This window comes from Mirounga leonina, unplaced genomic scaffold, assembly GCF_011800145.1.
Source record: "Mirounga leonina isolate KUSES-001 unplaced genomic scaffold, KU_Mleo_1.0 Mir_201, whole genome shotgun sequence".
NCBI classification, from domain to species: Eukaryota; Metazoa; Chordata; class Mammalia; order Carnivora; family Phocidae; genus Mirounga; species Mirounga leonina.
This window is the reverse complement of record NW_023270504.1, coordinates 20,074,481-20,093,738: the sequence shown is the minus strand read 5'-3', so window position 1 is coordinate 20,093,738 and position 19,258 is coordinate 20,074,481. Positions and strand designations below refer to the sequence as shown.

The window sequence follows — 19,258 nt, the reverse complement described above, 5'->3', positions numbered from 1 at the left end:
AAAAAAAAAAAAAAAAAGAAATGTGCTTCCCTATAATTCTAGTCCGCAAAGACCACTTCTCATCTCTGAAGTAGCACAGGCCTGGGGCGCCTAGGTGGCTCAGTTGTTAAGCGTCTGACTCCTGGGATCGAGTCCCGCGTCAGGCTCCCTGCTCAGTGGGGAGCCTGCTTCTCCCTCTGTCTGCCGCTTGCCCCGCTTGCTCTGACAAAAAATAAATAAAAATTTTTTTTAAAAGATTTTATTTATTTTTTTGACAGAGAGACACAGCGAGAGAGGGAACACAAGCAGAGGGAGTGGGAGAGGGAGAAGCAGGCTTCCTGCCAGGCAGCGAGCCCCGATGCAGGGCTCAATCCCAGGACCCCGGGATCATGACCTGAGCCGAAGGTGGATGCTTAACAACTGAGCCACCCAAGTGCCCCTAAATAAATAAAATCTTTAAAAAAATAAATGAATAACACAGGCCTGAAATACCAAAGATACTTGTTTCTCATCTATTTTCCCCACTAGGATGTTTTTCCTGCTTCAAAGAGCGGACATTTTGCTTGTTCCCTGCTTTATTTTGAGCACTGAAAATAATTCTTGGCACAGAATAAGTGAACAATGAATACATGTTTTTTTGAATGAATGAATAAATGTGTAAATGGCCTCATCTTGGTCATCATGTTGAGTCTGGTGAATGCTAAGGCATTTAAGAGAGGGGGAGAGATGGTCAGGTTGGAGATTTTTTTTTTTTTGAGAATTGAGAATTTTTTTATGGTCAGGTTGGAGATTTATGGATGGTAGGGTGACAGCTGAAGCTATGGGCGGGGGCCAAGATCTTTAGGGAGGAGAGCAAAAAAGAAAAAGAGAAGTGCAGGGAAGGCAAGGACCAAGACTTTCACTCACTTACTTACTCCCCAACTTTTAACTGAGCACTTACTAGAGGATAACCCAAGACCCTGCCCTCAAGAATATTCTAGTGAGGGAGACGATCATAAACACATGAACAAATAGGTATATAATGCAGATGAGAATAAGTGAGGTGAAGAAAAATCAAGCAGGGTAAGAGGACAGAAAAGGAAGGGGTGCTATTTTTGATAGAATGATCAGGTGAGGCTCCTTGAAATCAAAATGGCAGAGTTTAGGCATTGAGCAGACCAAGGAGGCAAAACTGTATTATGTCCCCCATGGCCAGAGCCTCCTGTGATTACAGATGGGCGCTGGAATTATCCAGGAACTTGGCCAACACTGGTCTATAGCTCTCCTATACGGAACACCCTTGAGGCTTAGCAGTTCTTTCCAAAGTTCTGTTCCAAGCTGCCAGTGGCCTCGGTTAGGGCCTGGGCATTCAGAAAGGACAACAGCGGCACCCCTAGGATCCCTGTGGCTGACAAAGTTGTATCACATACACACTTCACTGGACCCTAACAACAGTGTGTCATACATTCTATTCTATAGATGAGAAAACTGAAGCTCAGAAAGCCCAGCTATAAAACTCATAATTATGAGAGTTGTGGTTTGAACTGAAGTATATCTGTCGTTGCTTGACTTTTTTGTTGTTAATTCTAGTAAAACTTTATCTGATTCTCAGAGGGAGGTGAAGTCAAGAACAGGAAAACAGGCTAACACTTACCGAGTGTCTACCTAACGTCCAACATTGTAGGCATCTACGGACACCATGTGTTCTCCTCATGACAACCCTGTGTGTTAGGTACTCTTACCCCATCTTGTACTTGGGAAAACTGAGGCACAGAGAGGCTCGGCGACACGCCAAAGGTCCCACGGCTGTTGAGCAGGAGAGCTAGGACTGGATCACAGGTCACCCCGACAACAAACTCCTTGTTTCCAACTCTTTCCTTTTGGCCAGACATTTCACTAAAACCATCACCCTCTCCTGCCATTGGTCTCTGTTGAACCCTGTGCTGCACTGCCCTCAGGAGGCTGAGCTGTAACCTAAGTGGCCTTTGGGGAACACAGAGGGACCTGGAATATGGCCACTCATACAAGTGTGAGGATACTTCTATTGCCTCTTGTGACTACTAAGAAGATTCTGATAGTGTTATTCCTTCCTAGCCTTCTATCCATTGACTGGTAATACATACCACTAATAAATGCATCATCCCTTTTGAACATCTCTCCATGAGGTCATACAAAAGGAAGCCTGAATTAAGGAGGCGAGCCTTTCATTTTAGAATTAATTTTGCCATCTAATGCAAATACACTTACGTGTATTTGAAATAGTACTTTTGCCTTCTACTACCTCATTCCCTCTGCCTTCCACAGTAAGGGACTCTTAAATGCACATTTGACTGTGCAGTGACACCAAGTGGCTAGTTGAGGAATAACAATGCTAATTTAAGACCATGGGTTAGGTTTAAAAAAACATTCACAGAGCCATGCTAGACAGCGTATTTATCACATTCATCTGTTTAGGTTTCAGAGAATTAATAGGAAACTTCCACAGACCTGACTTTAATAGTACCTTTTAAAGAGATACCCTGTCCCACTGTAAGGAACTAGGCTTCCTCGGAGAAATGGCTATTTCCAGCTCTAGGGCAAGAAATGCCAAGATGTGCTTGGAACATCTTGTCACACCAGACAGCAAGGAAGCTACCATAGAGTACTAGAGTCTTGTCAAAAGGACTAGGAAACCAACTTGAAGAGGCTCCCACTGGCCAAAGATAGGACAACATGAGCAACAGTAAGAACAACTGCAAAGAACTGAAACACATCAGTTATGTTTCAATTCGTATGTTTATACTGATCCTCAGAAAAACAGAGACCAACGCCACCTTCCCTGCGGAGCATGTTCAGGAATGAAATCATTCTTCTGAAAACAGGCAAGAGAAGGCAACAAGCTAACGAGAAGGTGTCTTGCCTTTTTTTCTGTGACTCCATCTCAGGGAAACCAAATAGCAGACGAGAGGAGGTTTCTCTTTATCAAAGTATGCCAGCTAATAAGTGAAGGAAAAATGGAGGACACGATCATTTTACAAACTCAAATGAAGCAAGGCATCTAGGTAAGGTGATCTACAGTTACTGACATCACAAAAACAGAGGCAAGCAAACGGGATGAGCCCCCCATGGTAGTATACACCACCACCTATGAAACATCCTGGCCGAAGGCGCCAACTTGAAGCTGCCCATGCCTTTGGTTCTAACTGCTAACTTACAGGCAACGCCGGAGGCAGAGGACATGTTAAAACGCCATGGAAATTCAGGCTATGGGAAACAGTAGGACAAATGATCCATAAGCAGCCTTGAAAAATAGAAAGGTGTGGTAGAGAGAAAAGCCACAGATTAGTAAAAGCTTAAAAGGTGTACCAGCCAACTGCCATGGATGGATTTTATTTGGATCCAGGTTCAAACAAACTTTAAAAACAAATGATCAGAGTAGTGGGGGAAATCTGAACACTGGACAGTTTCTATTATTATAACATTAATGACATGCTGAAAAAAATGTTAGGAGTAATAAGACATTAGGATTGTATTTTAAAAAGTCTTTAGTAGTCACACTGAAGTATTTATGGAGGAAAATATAATGTCTGGAATTCGCTGCAGAATAACCCAGTGGAGGGGCTGGGTGGCAGTTGTGAGGGTACACACAACACAGATCTGGCCTTGAGTTATTATTGAAGGTGAGTGATGGGTTCCACAGGGTTTCATTATCTTATTCTTTTTTTCATTTGTCAGAGAGAGAGAGAACGAGCACAAGCAGGGGGAGTGGGACAGGGAGAAGCAGGCTTCCCGCTGAGCAGGGAGCCCGATGCGGGGCTTGATCCCAGGACCCTGGGATCACGACCTGAGCTGAAGGCAGACGCTTAACGACTGAGCCACCCAGGTGCCCCTCATTATCTTATTCTATCTTTTTATAAGTTTGAGAATTTCCATACTAAAAAGGTAAGGGCCAAAGAAAACCATCAGACCTGCTCATTACCCTGGCTTTGCTAAAACAACAGCCCCATCTACTTGGAGGCTTACGTGAACTGATTTAATCACGTCAACCTCATTCCTTATGAAATCAAAAGGGGCGAAGGGAAAAAATAATTACTGAAACCTCCCACAGGTCACACACATTAAGTCATCTGTAAAAACAGAAGCATCTTATTAACTACTGAAAGATACTCTTTAGTAAAAGTCCTATGAGGTAGGTTGCTATGGGCACTTAACAGATGGGGAAACTGTCTTAGAGAGGCTGAGTGGGATTCAAACTAAAATAGACTTGTTCACTAGAGTGCCCCAGGCTGCCTCCCAAGACACATGGGCAAGAGAGTGGAGAAGAGGGAGAAGGAATGCGGGTGAGACAGTGGCACCCAAGACACGGCACCCAAGATTTAAGGAGGCACACACTCACAGTGCCAATCCTGCACTTGGACAATTGTGAAAGTGGGTGCCTCCTTAAATTTTGTACTGCAGCCACCTCGCTTCCCCACCCTAGTCCCTGCCCTTGGGAAAGATATTCTTTACCTAGAGTTTGCTTTCCCTGCAGCCTCTGTAGTGAAGGCTGGGAGGTCTGAAGGATGAGTGGAGTAGAGGAGCCGGAGGTTCTAGGGCCAGCGGCCCGGCTGCAGTACACTCACTGTCCTCTGGGGGGCGTGCGTCACCCGGCCTACGACTGCCCAGAGCAGCCCAGCTCACGTTCCCAGCATTAGTGTTAGCTCCAGAGAAAGCTACACCCTCAGGTTGCAGTGTTGGGGCAAGGCAGCCAAATAAGTAGGTTTGGAGGCCCCTGGGAGCGGACAAAAACTGTCCAGTACAAGATTATTTGTGTATTTATTTTTCTTCAGGTTGTTCTAGAGTAGAACCAAATCCACACCTGTAGTTAATATTGGAAAAGATCCTGGTCTGTGACTGTACATGGTTCAGTGCTTGTCACAAAGTAGGGTTTTAACAAATGGGGAGTCACTGATTCTCTACAACAGACTTGGTTTCTGAAGGGAGGTTGGGCCCAAAGAATAAAACCATGCAACCATCTGCACCTGTTAATGCTCTATAGTCAAAAGGAACACAACCCCAAATGGGGCTCTGGAAACAGGATACGAATGAAAATAGGATGCCTGTGTGCTCTGCTCAAAGGACTGTGGACAATGAACAACTGAGGGGGTGGGCAGTCCAGTTCTGGCAAATACTCCCTGCCCTTTTGGCATTCAAGAAGAGCATGGGGTAAAAAGGAGGGCCCCCAAGTCCTATATATATTCATGTACTCATTTATGTATTCATGACCCCAAACAACAGCTTGACTTAGATATTCCCTGAGTCTCCCAGAACCCTACTGTGGCTAATGTAGATGTTCAGCTTAAGCCGTGGGGATACTCTATCCACATTAATTTGGCAACTGGCAAAGTATTTATTCAGACATAATGCAAATGTTTGTGTGCTGTAAACTGAAGAAAATGAAATGAGAAATTGTCAAGACTCAGTATTTAACTTAATTCATCAATAATACAAAGAAATAAAGAAAATAAACCTATTTGTATCAAAAAGAATAAAATACCTAGAAATAAATTTAACCAAGGAGGCAAAAGATCTGTACACTGAAAACTGTAAGACATTAATGAAGAAGATTAAAGAAGACACAAATAAATGAAAAAGATATTCCATGCTCATGGATTGGAAGAATTAATATTGTTAATAATTAATTAATTGTTAATGAATATGTTAATATTAATTGTATTAATACAATTAATTAATTGTGACATACTACCAAAAGCAATCTACAGATTCAATGCAATCTCCATCAAAATTCCAATGGCATTTTTCACAGAAATAGAAAACCAACCCTAACATTTATATGGAACTACAAAAGACCCCAAATAGCCAAAGCAATCTTGAGAAAAAAAGAATAAAGCTGAAGCATATTTTCTGATTTCAAACTGTATTACAAAGTTAATGTAATCAAGACAGTATGGCATTGGCATAAAAAAGACATATAGGTCAATGAAACAGAATAGAGAGCTCAGAAACAAACTCATGCATGTATGGTCAACCAACTTACAACAAAGAAGCCAAGAACAGTCTCTTCAATAAACAGTGTCTGGAAAATTGTATAGCAACAGGCAAAAGATTGAAATTGGACTTCTATCTTACACCATATACAAAGAACAATGCAAAATAGATTAAAGACTTGAACATAAGACCTGAAACCATAAGATTCCTAGAAGAAAACATAAGGAGTAAGCTTCTTGGCATCAGTCGTGGCAATAATCTTTTGTATTTGGCGACAAAAGCAAAAATAAACAAATGGGACTGCATCAAACTACAAAGCTTCTGTACAGCAAAGGAAACCATCCTACTCAATGGGAGAGTGAATGAAAAGGCATCCTACTCAATGGGAGAAAATATTTGCAAATCACACATCTGATAAGGAATTAAAAGCCAAAATATATAAAAAACTCCTACAACTCAATAGCAAAAAAGCCAAACATTCTGATTAAAAAATGGGCAGAGGATCTGAATAGACATTTTTCCAAAGAAGACATACACATGGCCAGTAGGTATATGAAAAGATGCTGAAGATCACTCATCATTAGTGAAATGCATATCAAAGCCCCAGTGAGATACCACTTCACACCCATTAGAATGGCTAGTATCAAAAAGAGAAGAAATAAGTATTAGCAAGGCTATGGAGCAAAGGGAACCCTTGTGTACTGTGGGTGGGAATGGGAAGTGGGGCAGCCACTGCGGAAAACAGTATGGAGGTTCGTCAAAAAATTAAAAGTAGAACTACCCTATGATCCAGCAGTTCCATTTCCGGGTATATATCCAAGGGTATTGAAATCATTATCTTCTTTTTTTAAAAAAATTTTTTAAAGGGATGAAATCAGTATCTTGAAGAGCTATCTGCACTCCCATGTTCACTGCAGCATTATTCACAATAGCCAAGATACGGAAACAAACTCAGGGTCCATCAAGAGATAAATGGATAAAAATGTGATATATGAAGCAATATTAGGCAGCCATAAAAAAAGAAAGAAAATCTGCCATTTGTGACAACATGCATGATCTTAAGGACATTATGCTAAGTGAAATAACCCCGACAGAGAAAGGAAAATACTCTATGATCTCACTTATATGTAGAATTCAAAAAAAAAAACCCAAAAACAAAACTGAACTCATTGATACAGAGAAGAGATTGGTGGTTGCCAGAGATGGGATGTGGGTGGGGAGCGGGAGAAATGGGTGAAGGTGGGCAAAAGGTACAGATTTCTAGCTATAAGATAAATTAGTCCTGGGAATGTAATGCAAAGCAAGGTGACTATGGTTAACAATGCTGTCATGTATATTTGGAAGTTATTAAGAAAGCAGATCTTTAAAGTTCTCATCTCAAGAAAAAGACATGGTAACTATGATGGATGTTAACTAAACTTATTGTGGTGATCATTTCATAATATTTATATATATCAAAGCATTATATGTTGTACACCGTAAGTCAATACAATGCTATAGGTTAATTAGATCTCAATAAAACTGGAATAAAATATAAATGTAATGCAAATGCTCACTGCAGATGGTCAAGAAATGGTTATGGAGATCAGGTGTTACCCTTGGATGCCTAAAGAATCATCTCCTTACAGGGAATAGACAGTGATGCTTTCTCTCTCCTCTATCTTAACGCTGTCATCCGTGGGAACCGGTGGGTTGCTCTGAAACTGGTTTGGAATCCGGAACCAGACTTTTAATTTCTTCTGTAGGGAGCCGTCATCACTGGGAAACACAGCAAAGGAAATAGGAACGGTCATCCCCATTCCGATTCCTGAAAACAGAAAAACCCACAGAGTGAGGTGGGTATTACAGACAGAACTTGCTCAGGACTGTGGAAAATCTGCTAGTCTCATTCCTCCTCCAAGACAGTATGTTTTGTTCTTGAAATTGATAACAAACCTGGTAGGTGTTAAAAATGTATAGTCAGATACATATGAAACACCTCTTATTTGTATATATTGGAAATAGAACTGTAGTGACTCAACTCGTTTGGAAAAAATTACTTGGTAATATATAACAAGACTGTAAATATTTCAGTATCTAATTAGTTTTTTAAAAATTTTTAAAAATTTTATTTATTTATTTGACAGAGAGAGACAGCGAGAGAGGGAACACAAGCAGGGGGAGTGGGAGAGGGGGAAGCAGGCTCTCTGCTGAGCAGGGAGCCTGATGCGGGGCTTGATCCCAGGACCCCGGGATCATGACCTGAGCTGAAGGCAGACGCTTAATGACTGAGCCACCCAGGTGCCCCTCTAATTACTATTTAAATATAAATTTTAAGGAAGTAATCCAAAATATGGGAAAGGCTCTAGGTAATAGGATATTCATTGTAGCAAAATTTGTTAACTGTGAGAAATTGGGAGCCATATAAATGTTCAAAACAGGAATATGTCTAAGTAAATTAGACACATTATACATCGTGCAATATAGTGTAGCTATCAATAATTACGCTTCAGAAGACTAGCAATAGTGGAAAATAGCTATAAGTAACTATAAGTAACAGAAGGATGTACAATTGCACAAACACTATGATTAAATTTTAAAGGTCTATTAAAAAGCCCTGAAGAAATACATTCAGAAGACAACAAGGATTGTATTAAAAAAGATGGATCAGGGGTGCTGTTTTGTTATTTTCAAGATTTTCTTTAAGGTTTAATCATTTAAAGAGTTTTTTTAAAGATTTATTTATTTATTGGGGGGGAGGGGCAGAAGGAGAGGGAGTGGGAGGGAGAGAGAGAATCCGAAGCAGACTGTGCTGCCCATGGAGCCCGACTTGGGGCTTGATCTCAATACCCTGAAATTACAACCTGAGGTGAAATCAAGAGTTGGATGCTCAATTGACTGAGCCACCCAGGCACCCCGAGTTTTATCATTTTTATACATATATTCTTCTAAAAAAAAGTTGCAACAGTATTAAGAAGGAAAAGATTTCTTCCTGACCTCGTACTGGTTGCCTTATCATCCAAAGCCTGATTACTTTGGTGCTACTAAATGTAACTGAGGTTAATACCAGTTTCTGACTTTCTAAATTATCAGCTTGAGAAATATCCTACAAATTAAACATCACATCTCTTTTTTCACCTCATTTTCTGACCCATTTTGGGTTTGCACTGATTCTAAAGAGCAGTCCAAATTAGAGAGCTTTAGAGTTAAATTCATATTTAAATATGGTCTACATACTGACAGGCACACTGAAACTTCGGGCCCATCATTTGAAAAATCGGGGCACAGCCAGCACAGACTGCCATGTCTAAGAGTGGGACAGCCTAAAAATTCTCAGGCCCTTCATTTGCCAGGACAGAGCCGAGGACCCACCATACTCATCAGTCACTGAGCCTCAGCGCTCTGCAGGTTCTGAGCTACCGGGGGACGGGGCAGAGATGTTCAGCCTGGAGGCAGAGGTCTCAAGTCTGAAGCTAGCCTGGCGCTGTGACTTGGCTTTCTTCAGTCAGTCAACCAATCCAAAGATACTCTAAGCACTATAGGGTTAAAACCCCCAGAGTGTATGTTCACGCCTGGGAGAGAAGCATGTGTCCGTGATATGGAGCAGGGATACCACACACCGAGGGGTAGGCTGGGATGAAGTCAGTGTGGTCCCCCTAGAGTGTCCTTGTGCACACAGCCCAAGTTCACATGCTACTGAAGCAGGTGGTGACAGGTGCTCTGTGGCCCCTCCTTGTATTTTCCCCTGATGACATGAGACCTAGCAAGCTTGCCTCTGAGACCAGAGCCACACCCCTCGGGGATACTCACCCTTGTCATTGGTGCCTCCCACGTACTTCATGACTTTGGGCATTGCTTCCCGTAGACCCTCATCCACAGGCTTGTCTGTCACTTCCACTGTGGCAAACCGCCCGCCCTCACAGGTCCGTTCCTCATAGGAGACATCTTCCTAGAAACAGAATATACATGCTTAAGAGATTAAAAGTGGCAACCTGTGATTACTCTAGAATAAGCGGTAATGACCCAGTCATAAGAACTGCTAAAGAACTTTTCCATAACGAACCTGGGCATGGTGACAGGGTAGAAGAGACAGTAGGAGTATGAAGCGCCATGAGAAGATTCTGGGATTTCTTACAAATGTGGAATCAGCAGAAAAAACTTCAAGTCATCAATACGCTCAGAGAGATAAGAGAAAATATTGCATCCCAAGCCACTCAGAACATCCCCAGAATGCTAGAAAAATAGAAGGTTCAGAGATCAAAGAGCTCTTAGAAATTAAAAATACAACAGAAATGAAAAATTCAGGGGAGAAATCAGAAGCTAAAGCTGAGGGAAATCTTCTAGGAAGTCAAGTAAAAAGGAAGGATGTAGAAAACAGAAAAGGAGATCAGAGGATCAAGCCAGGAGATCCAACATCTGAATGACAGGAGAGCCAGGAAAATGAGAAGAAGAAAATTGGAAAGGAGGAAAGAAAGAGATCCAACAACAATGCCACAAACTCAAAGGCCCCAGGATTAGCCTCATTCTAGAAGCAGGGCTGCAGGTCAAGAAGAATCAATCAGAGTGAGACAAACCAGAAGAGACTCTTAACTATAGAAAACAAACTGAGGGTTGCTGAAGGAGAAGGGTAGGGGGATGGGGTAACTGTGTGACGGGCATTAAGGAGGGCACGTGATGTAATGAGCACTGGGTGTTATATACAACTGATGAATGACTAAACTCTACCTCTGAAACTAATAATATACTATATGTTAATTAATTGACTTTAAATTAAAAAAATAAAAATAAAAGATCTCCATGGCAATTTTCACAAAATTAAAAAAAAAAGAATCAGAGTTGTTCTCTTCACTTGTACTCCCAGACTTGACTCCTCATTCCAACTCATCTCGCTAAATCGTACCCCCCACTCCCCCTGAACGCCCAGCCCCAGTGCCCCCCCCCCCCCAACCCCCCCCCCCCGGGCGGCCCCCCCCCCCCCCCCGCCCATCATGACCACTCTCCCTGGGAGTCTCTGTCCTTAGGTCATTATCCCTTGCCTTATGGACCCACGCAGCCCTCCTCCTCCATCCCCCCTCTTCTTCCTTGTCCTTTGATATCTCATATGATATAATTTCGTATTCCTTGAACATATGCTATAAGCTGGTGTTTTTCAAACCTGAAAAAGAATCACGCTCCAAAACAAGAAATGCATTTTTATATCATGCCCTATCAAGAACATACACGTGATTGAAACAAAGTTTCACCAAATAATACTTTACCCTTATGGAGGGGAAGCTTTCTGATACTAACCTTTTCTTTCTTTCCTGTTGACTTCTACTCTACTCAAGTGAATTTTATTCTATTCTACTAAAAGAAGAAAGATGTATTCTATATTGATTTTGCTATCTGGTAACGGAACACTGGTGCAGTTTGAAAAATCTGCTATAAAATCTTTGCGGACAAAAACTATGCCACGGAGCATCATAAATTAGATGCTCAATGGGTGTTTATTTATTGATTAAGGAGTGCCTCTCTTACCAATGATTATGAAAAACAGACACTGAGAGAGGACTTGGCCCACCCTGGCTGGGCAAATAGGCCTTCCTGTGACATCCTAGATTGAAACTTTTCAAACCCCAAGGGGACAGAATGACTCTCTGGAGGTGGGTAGGACTGTGGGGCCATGAGGCCTGTATAGTCTGAAAAAGTACATTTACATTATAATTCTATGTTTAGAATGAAAAAAAATACCTATTGTTTTTTGGTAATGCAAAATGAAAGGAGAATAGTGAGAAAGGGCCCCGGGAAATCTGAAAGGTTTCTGAATGCCAGTTTCATCAACTTCCCTTCACTTGGGACAGGGGAAATTGCACCAGACTAGGAGTAAGAGGCTACAAATCAAATCCACTGTGGCTACTAATTCCGAGGATGGCTGTGAGGCCCTCCCCTTGGAAAGTGTCACATTTCCAAAGGGCCTTCAGTAGCAAACCATGTTGTATGAACTTGGAGTGTTTTGCTCTTTCTGGCTCTGTCACAGCAGAGACTAGATTCACCCTTCATTTGAGGTCCCATTGAGTCTTGCCACTTATGTTTAAAATTCCAGAAATGCTACTCTGTGACTCACAGAACTGCAGCCTGAAAACGGTTTTAAAGTTCATCCAATCAAACCGATTTTCCCAAAGAGGAAATGAGGAACCAGAGGGACTGAGTTGCCCAGGAACACACAGGTACTAAGTGATCACACTGGAACCAGAATTCCAGGCTCCAAACCCTAGTCTAATGCTAACTACAGGACTCTGTACTAAATGGGGGATGATGCGAGCACTTTTCAGTATCTTCCTTTAGCTCCTGAGTTAGTTCTTTCTGACAGACATTTGTATGCCTGTGTCCAAGTCTGAAGAGGGGCATCTAAAGTCAATGAATGCGGCTTATTCTCTCACAGATGGAGAAACCAATTACAAGCTCTCACTGGAGAAAAGAGCTGGTTGGCTCTTTCCTTCATTCTTTCTTTCCTTCTCTTATTCATTCAACCACCAACAATGCAGTTTCTACTATGTGCTGAGCACTGTAACAGGTGCTAAGATACTGATGAAAGACACAGTCTCTGACATCAGGAGGGGTGTGGTCTAATAGAAGTAGCCAGGAAACCAGGGTATAATCTGATGGTATATTTAAGAGGAGAGGCAGGGCAGCATGGGAACACAGAAGAGGCCTACTTCGGTTATTCTGGGGGGCAGGGTGTGTGTTGATGTGCTTGGCGAGGTCAGGCTGACCTTGAGGTGCTTATAGATCATCCAACTGGACATTCAGTCACTGATGCATGGATTTATTGAGGAAATATTATTGAAAACCTCTGACAGGTGCTATGGATTTGGAGGGGAGTCTAGTGGGGTGGTGAAAAGATTATGAAATTATCGTATGATGTAGTAAATGTTCTGATAGTTCAGGGAGGGTGATTTCAGGTAGCGGGCACCATAGATGTACAAGAGCAAAGGGGAAGAACAATATGCGGCAGGTGAAGAATACAAGTGCTTCACTGGGCCTAGAGCAAAGGCTGGGGAGAGAGGGGCTGGAGATTCTGGCTGGGGCCAGACCCCTGAAGAACTCCTAGGCTGCCACAGGGAGGATTTTGTAACCATTGTTCCCCCGCGCGTGAGCTGAGTGCAAGTCAGTTTCATCTACCCCAAATTAGTTCAACGGACTTTGTGATCCAAATGTGGGACTTTGAATGGGAGGGGTCCTGGTGCAGAAAGGAGTTCTGGGGATGGTATAGGTGATCTGTGCTCTCAGCCTCTTCCCTAGGCAGAGGGTCCACAGCAAGGAAAGAAACGCTGCCAAGAAAGGAATCCAGTTTGATTCAGAGAGCCAAGGCCCCCATGATACTTCTACCAATCTTTTTAAAAAAGATTTTACTGATTTATTTGAAAAAGAGCAAGCAAGAGAGAGCATGAGCAGAGGGGAGGGGCGGAGGGAGAGGGAGAAGCAGACCCCCTGCTGAGCAGGGAGCCTGATGCGATGCCGATGCGATGCAATGCGATGCGGGGCTCAATCCCAGGACCCTGGGGTCATTACCTGAGCCAAAGGCAGACACTTAACAGGCTGGGCCACCCAGGTGCCCCATAATTCTGCCAGTCTGTAAGGCTCAACTCCACCTCCTCTTCTTGAGTGATCCCTCCTTCCTATGAACTCCAAAGGCAGAGAACACTAAGGCTAGAAGGGCCCCTTCATATCTATCAGTTCATCTGCCTCCTGTTACAGATGAGCAAACTATTCATTGCACAGCTGGATATGTGGGCCTGGAGCTCAGCAGGAGACTGACATGGGGAGATAAATTTGGGAGTCATCAGCAAAAGGGGTAACGAAAGCTGTGAACGAAATTGAGATTGCCCAGGGAACATACACAGAGCATTCTGTATCACTTGACATGTTAATGAATGTCCTACCTGAAAGCACTCGTTCACCAAGTTCTTAACCTCTCCCAGATGGTCCAGGCACCAGCTAGCTTCTACCTACCTTGCCAGCCACACCCAGAGCACTTCCTCACTGGCCTTCTGCTATTTCCTTCAATGCCATGGTCATTCCTGCCTCAGAGCCTCTGTACCTGCCTCCTCTTCTGCCTGGAGTACCTCTTTCCTGTCCCTGCCTGATGGACCCCTACTTATCCCAAAGTCCCAACCTAAAAGTCACATCCTCAAAGAGGATCTTCATTTAAAACAAGTTCCCATGAGTGCCTGGGTGGCTCAGTCATTAGGCGTCTGCCTTCGGCTCAGGTCATGATCCCAGAGACCCGCGTCCGGCTCCCTGCTCAGCGGGGAGCCTGCTTCTCCCTCTCCCACTCCCCCTGCTTGTGTTCTCTCTCTCGCTGTGTCTCTCTCTGTCAAATAAATAAATAAATAAAATAATAAAAAAAAAAACAACAACAAAAAACAAGTTCCCATGATATTTTTTATAGCCCCTTGGACTTTCACAACAGGAGTTATTGTAATTATAACTGAATAATAATGTGCTTAACCTCCATCTGCAACCATAAGCCCCATGGGGTCGGGGGCTGTCTGTGTTTACCACTGTATCTCTTAGCATCTAGCACCACGTCTTGCATATGGTAGGTACTAGGAGTATTTGTGGGAAAGGAGGCTGTGGAGTAAAACCCGGTTTTACTCTAAGAACAAGGAATACAATAGACATGGCTGGGTAGACAGATGAGCAATAGTCTAACTGTATCTATGCTGGAAGAAAGCAAACTCACAATGTCTTAAGGTGGTACTACAGCAGGTCCCATCTGATTTGATAGCATCTATGCCCATAAACTCTCATTTGAACCACTGGATCACTGTGAAGATTTAGGTTTGAGAAATGGATATTACAAAACTACTCTAGTCCTTTAGGGAGCAGAATTTAAATAGAGTTCTATTTCCGCAGGAAAAAAAAGCACCTAAATTAGCACAGCTAACACATTTGATTCTTCAAATTTAGTGTCTTTAGTGTGTGTCCTTGTCACATGGAACATAACAGCCCACCTTTGTCCCAGATCCAGCTAGCTTATGCTTCCAATCAGATGAGGATTTGGCCCATGGCCGCAAACACCAATTTTCAACATTCCCTGGGAACCCTGGTCAAATTCAAATCCCAGACAGGGATCTTGCAACAGTGCCTCTTGCTATGGGATTTGCAAGGTCCTCTACAAGGTCAGTTTTTTTCTTTGCCACCTGCTGGGGTGGGTATCCATGTTGATTCTGGAAGCCAGCTTTTTCATTCTAAGAAAATTAATAATAATAATAATAGCCAACCTAACTCAGTACTTTCTATGTGTCAGGTATTATTCTAAATATTTTGCATGGATGTGTTCATGCAATCCCTCCAATGATCCTGTGAAGAAGCGAGTGTTTTAATCTTTATTTTCAGATGAAACTGGAGCACAAGGGGTTAAGTAACCTGCCTGAGTTACAGTGGGCAAGTGGTAGAGCCAGGATTCAAACCTGGGCTGTCGGGTCCTAACCCGTCCTAGCAACGTGCACAGGTTGGAAAAAAATCCCATTAAGATGTCAGTTATTCATATCAGTTCTGCTCTGAGCATTCACAAGACCCACCTAATCCAACACAGAGCACAGTGTGTCCCCCTCCTTCCCGAAGCAATGTGGAAGGTGCCTGATAAGTTCCGCAGCAGCATGGACCTCCCCACCACAATCAGTCCTGAACATCTGGTGAGCCCAAACCTGAGCTACACGGGGCCCACTGTCTGCCATCTATCTTGGCCCAAGAAAGTGGGCAACAGTTCCTGACCCAGATGCTATCCGGGGCAAGAAAGATAATTTCAGGGAGAGTCTGTCTTCAAAATAATATCCCCCTGAATTTGTATATTTTTTTAAAAAGGCATATAACTATCTTTGAATAGTTAAGTAATTGTCATATAGGCACTGTCATTCTCATATTATAGTTGAGGAATTTCAGGGTTCAAAGTGGTTAGGAGGTTGAGTGGCTTACCCAAAATTACTTGTAAGGGGAAGCTAGTGGTTACCATACCCAACCAAGTGCTAGATATTTTGTTGAACAACAAATGGTTATCTCATTTAAACTTCCAAACATTCTTAGAAGACACAAATTATTATTTCCTCTTGTGATCGGCTTCAGAGAGGTTAAGTAAGTTGCCTGTGACCACACAGCTAGCAAGAGCAGAGCTGAGATGAGTTCTGACATAATGATATTACTACATTTGTAGGGTGCATGACTTTACCAAGCAGTTTCATGTTTTTTAAAAATTTAATATTTATAATTAGTCTGGGAGTAGATGAGAAAGATTTTTATACCCATTCTACAGCTGCAGAAACTGAGATCATTCAGGTTAAAAGATCTGTGTCAGCCTGGTAGCAATATCTCATATGGCGCCATATTCCCATCAAATGTTGAGGGAAGATGCTTATCAGGGAATTGTATTTATCCCTGGAGGCACCAAATCAGTGGCAGGTGACACTGTTATTACTAAGGGTCTAAAGGGAAACAGAAACTGCTAGAGGCAGAGAACAGAGGCACCTCATTCCAAGAAACTTATTTCATAGATAACAGAAGAGCTGAGATGCCCAACAGGGAACAGGGAAGCAACCCAGAGGTTGGTGAGTACCCTAGGAGACGTAGAGGGAGGATTCTCTGTTACCTGCGCTCAGATACCTGGATCATTCGCTGGACGCTAGAACCATGGTGGCCTGTTTAGAACAAGCTGGAGCTACAGAGAAGCTCTTGGTGCCAGAGACCTGATAGTTCGGAGAAAGAGAGGGAGAAACACCTTCTTCCCGTCCTGCTCCCACTAGTGCCTCCCTCTGGGTGAACCTCGCTGCGAGTTGTCTGACATCAGAGCCTGGGAAGTAGGCAACTGGAATCAGCCTCCACTCCAGACTCCAGACTGAGACCCAGGAATGGGCGAGGGAGGAGATCTGAGGACAGACAGGTCGCAGAACAGCCCAGACCCTGCATTGGCAATTGTCTGTTAACCCAAAAAGACGGAGGGAGCTGGATTCCACTACAGAAAGGAGAGCTCTCTGGGAGCTGTTGGTAACATGGGGATTCTTTAAACGTTAGGGCCAACAAGCATCCTAGACATTCCTGGGCCGAGTCCACAGACTGGTGTGCACACCTCACGCAGGCCCAGTCTCACCACAGACAGATTCCCGTGGCCGGCAGTTTACGAACACTGGTAGGCAGTTGCCACCAGGTAAAACTGACATGATTTGCCCTACTCAAAACCACAGCCTCATTCCTCAAATTCCCTAATCCTTCCTGCCTTCCCCGCTTGTTTTTCTTCACAGCTTTGATCACCATCTGATAACGATGTATTTGACCTGTTTACTTGTGCATTAGCCACTAAAGGATAAGCTCCATGAAGACAGGAGTTTTTGTTGGTTTTGTCCCTTGCTTTATCCCCACTGCCTGTAAGAGTGACCGGGATGCAGATGGCACTCAACAAATAATTACTTGTTGAATACATTACTTTTAACTTGGGAGAGTTCACAGGAAGAATCTCGATTTCTGGTTTTCCTTAAAAATCTGGCAACCCTGGTTTATATCCCTGCATAGCAACATGACTGCCCTTTGTAGAGGGGGCCCTGAGTTCTCCCTCGGATTTGCCTCAGTCCCCACCTTGCCTTAGAGTCTAACACTGCCAGCTTCACTCATTTCCATGGCCTGCCTGGAAGCTTGTAGGCATCTGAATATGTCGCCCCTGATCTGGGCTCAACTTGGTCATTCTAAGTGCAGCTGAGGGAACTCAGAGACAGACAGATGAAGTGACCAGCCTCTGGTTATAGCTGCGTGAAGAGCCCAGACTAGAGTCTGGTTGAGGGCTTTTGTGTGACCATCAGCGCACTAAGTACCAAAACTGGGCCCCCAGACAACACAGTCCTTTAGCATATGAGGTGTTGAGCGGGGAGCTGAGTATACAAAGGGCACAAAGTACGGGCTTGCAAGGAGACTATAATCTAGTGGCAGACTCTTTGTTTTCAGGGGGCAGTCCAATTTGCTTGTGTTAGCACTGATGTCAATTTGGGGGGATAGAGCAGTTATGCCCTCTTCACCCATCCTGTATTCTAGAACCCAACTCTGGGAGTTCCACTGGCCAGCATACCATTTTACGGCTCTGGGCCTTTGCGCATGCTCTTCCCTTTTCTGCGCCCTCCTAACATCCCAGAGACCCAGCTAAAGACACTTCCTCCGGGAAGTCCCCCTCATCAGCCCCTGGCAGAATGGATCGGTCCTTCCCCTATGCTCCCTCCCTTGCACGTTTACTTCTGGAGCACAGATCTTGTTCTTTTATACTCATTTCTCCAGTAGTTGGGAATTTCTTGAGGACAAGCACGTTTTCGGTCTTTTTGCACCCAAAGGCCTCTCAGCAAATGCTCGGTATGCTTAGGATGTTTAAAAGAACTAATGCATTCAACAGGCGCTGTTCTATCGCCACGCCGGGACTCCTCTCTTAAAGCGATCTCTCCTCTTTGTCCCCCCTCCTCCCAGCAGAGCCCTCAGCCCGCTGCTCCCTACTTCCCTTTTACTTCCTCCTTCCCAGTTCACGTGCTGGGCACTGGAAGGCCGTGCCTCCCGCAGGAGCCAAAACGCACATTGTGGGGCACACCGCTGTCCCACCTGCCCGTCAGAACCCGCTCCAGCCCCGGTCAGGGTGCGGTGCGTGGGGGGCGGCCCCGCTTCAGGTCCTCGGCAGCCCTGCGGGCCTACCTTGCCCCCTTTGCTCAGGACCTGCCAAGGCCACGTCTCTACGCTCCCGAACAGCGAGTTCTTGATCACGCCCAGCATGGTGCGGCTGCGGCCCTCCGGACGCACCTGCGGACTCGCGGCTGCAAGGGCAGCTAGGGCAAACGGGCCCGGGTCGGCTGAGCGGCGCCTCGGACTCCGCCCCGCGGAGAGGCCCTCGGAGGTCGGCGGGGCGGGGCGCGGCGGGGCGGGGCGCGGCGGGCGCGGCGGACGGGGCTCGGGGGGCGGGGCGGAGACGCGGTTACGCCCCGCCTCCGCCGGCCCCTCCTCCTCTGCGGAGTCGGACTACTGCCTGGGCCCTGGACACAGTTTCTCCCGCGTACGGGATTTAGGCCGCTGCGGTGGAGAACCTTTTACAACCCGCCCCCCACCCCCACCCCCCATCCACCCCGGTTTCGGCTCTCCCGTACCTGGGCGCCAAACTTCCAAGCCTCTGGATTCCTCTCGAGCTTTTTTGGCTCTCCGCCCTAAGGTCTACCTCCAGTACGTACTGCATAGACACGGTTCAAAATCTGTAGCCCCCGCCCCTAGAGACACCTGATTGCGGCATCTCCACCGACGTATCCTGGTTTGTCTCTCCCTCCACTCTATTACCTCTCACCTAGACGATTGGAAAGCCATC

General features: G+C 44.6%; 1 protein-coding gene across 1 annotated transcript in view; it reads right to left on the bottom strand.

The window, feature by feature from the left end:
- Window positions 1–18,815, bottom strand: part of HEBP1 (heme binding protein 1) — a 25,242-nt gene extending 6,427 nt beyond the window's left edge. The window contains exons 1-3 of the mRNA XM_035028186.1: window positions 18,601–18,815; window positions 9,715–9,853; window positions 7,552–7,732 (exon numbers count right to left, since the gene is read on the bottom strand). Of these exons, the coding sequence (XP_034884077.1) occupies window positions 7,552–7,732; window positions 9,715–9,853; window positions 18,601–18,678 (398 nt within the window). The 5' untranslated portion in view covers window positions 18,679–18,815. The remainder of the gene's footprint in view (window positions 1–7,551; window positions 7,733–9,714; window positions 9,854–18,600) is intronic.
- Window positions 18,816–19,258: the final 443 nt, after the last annotated feature.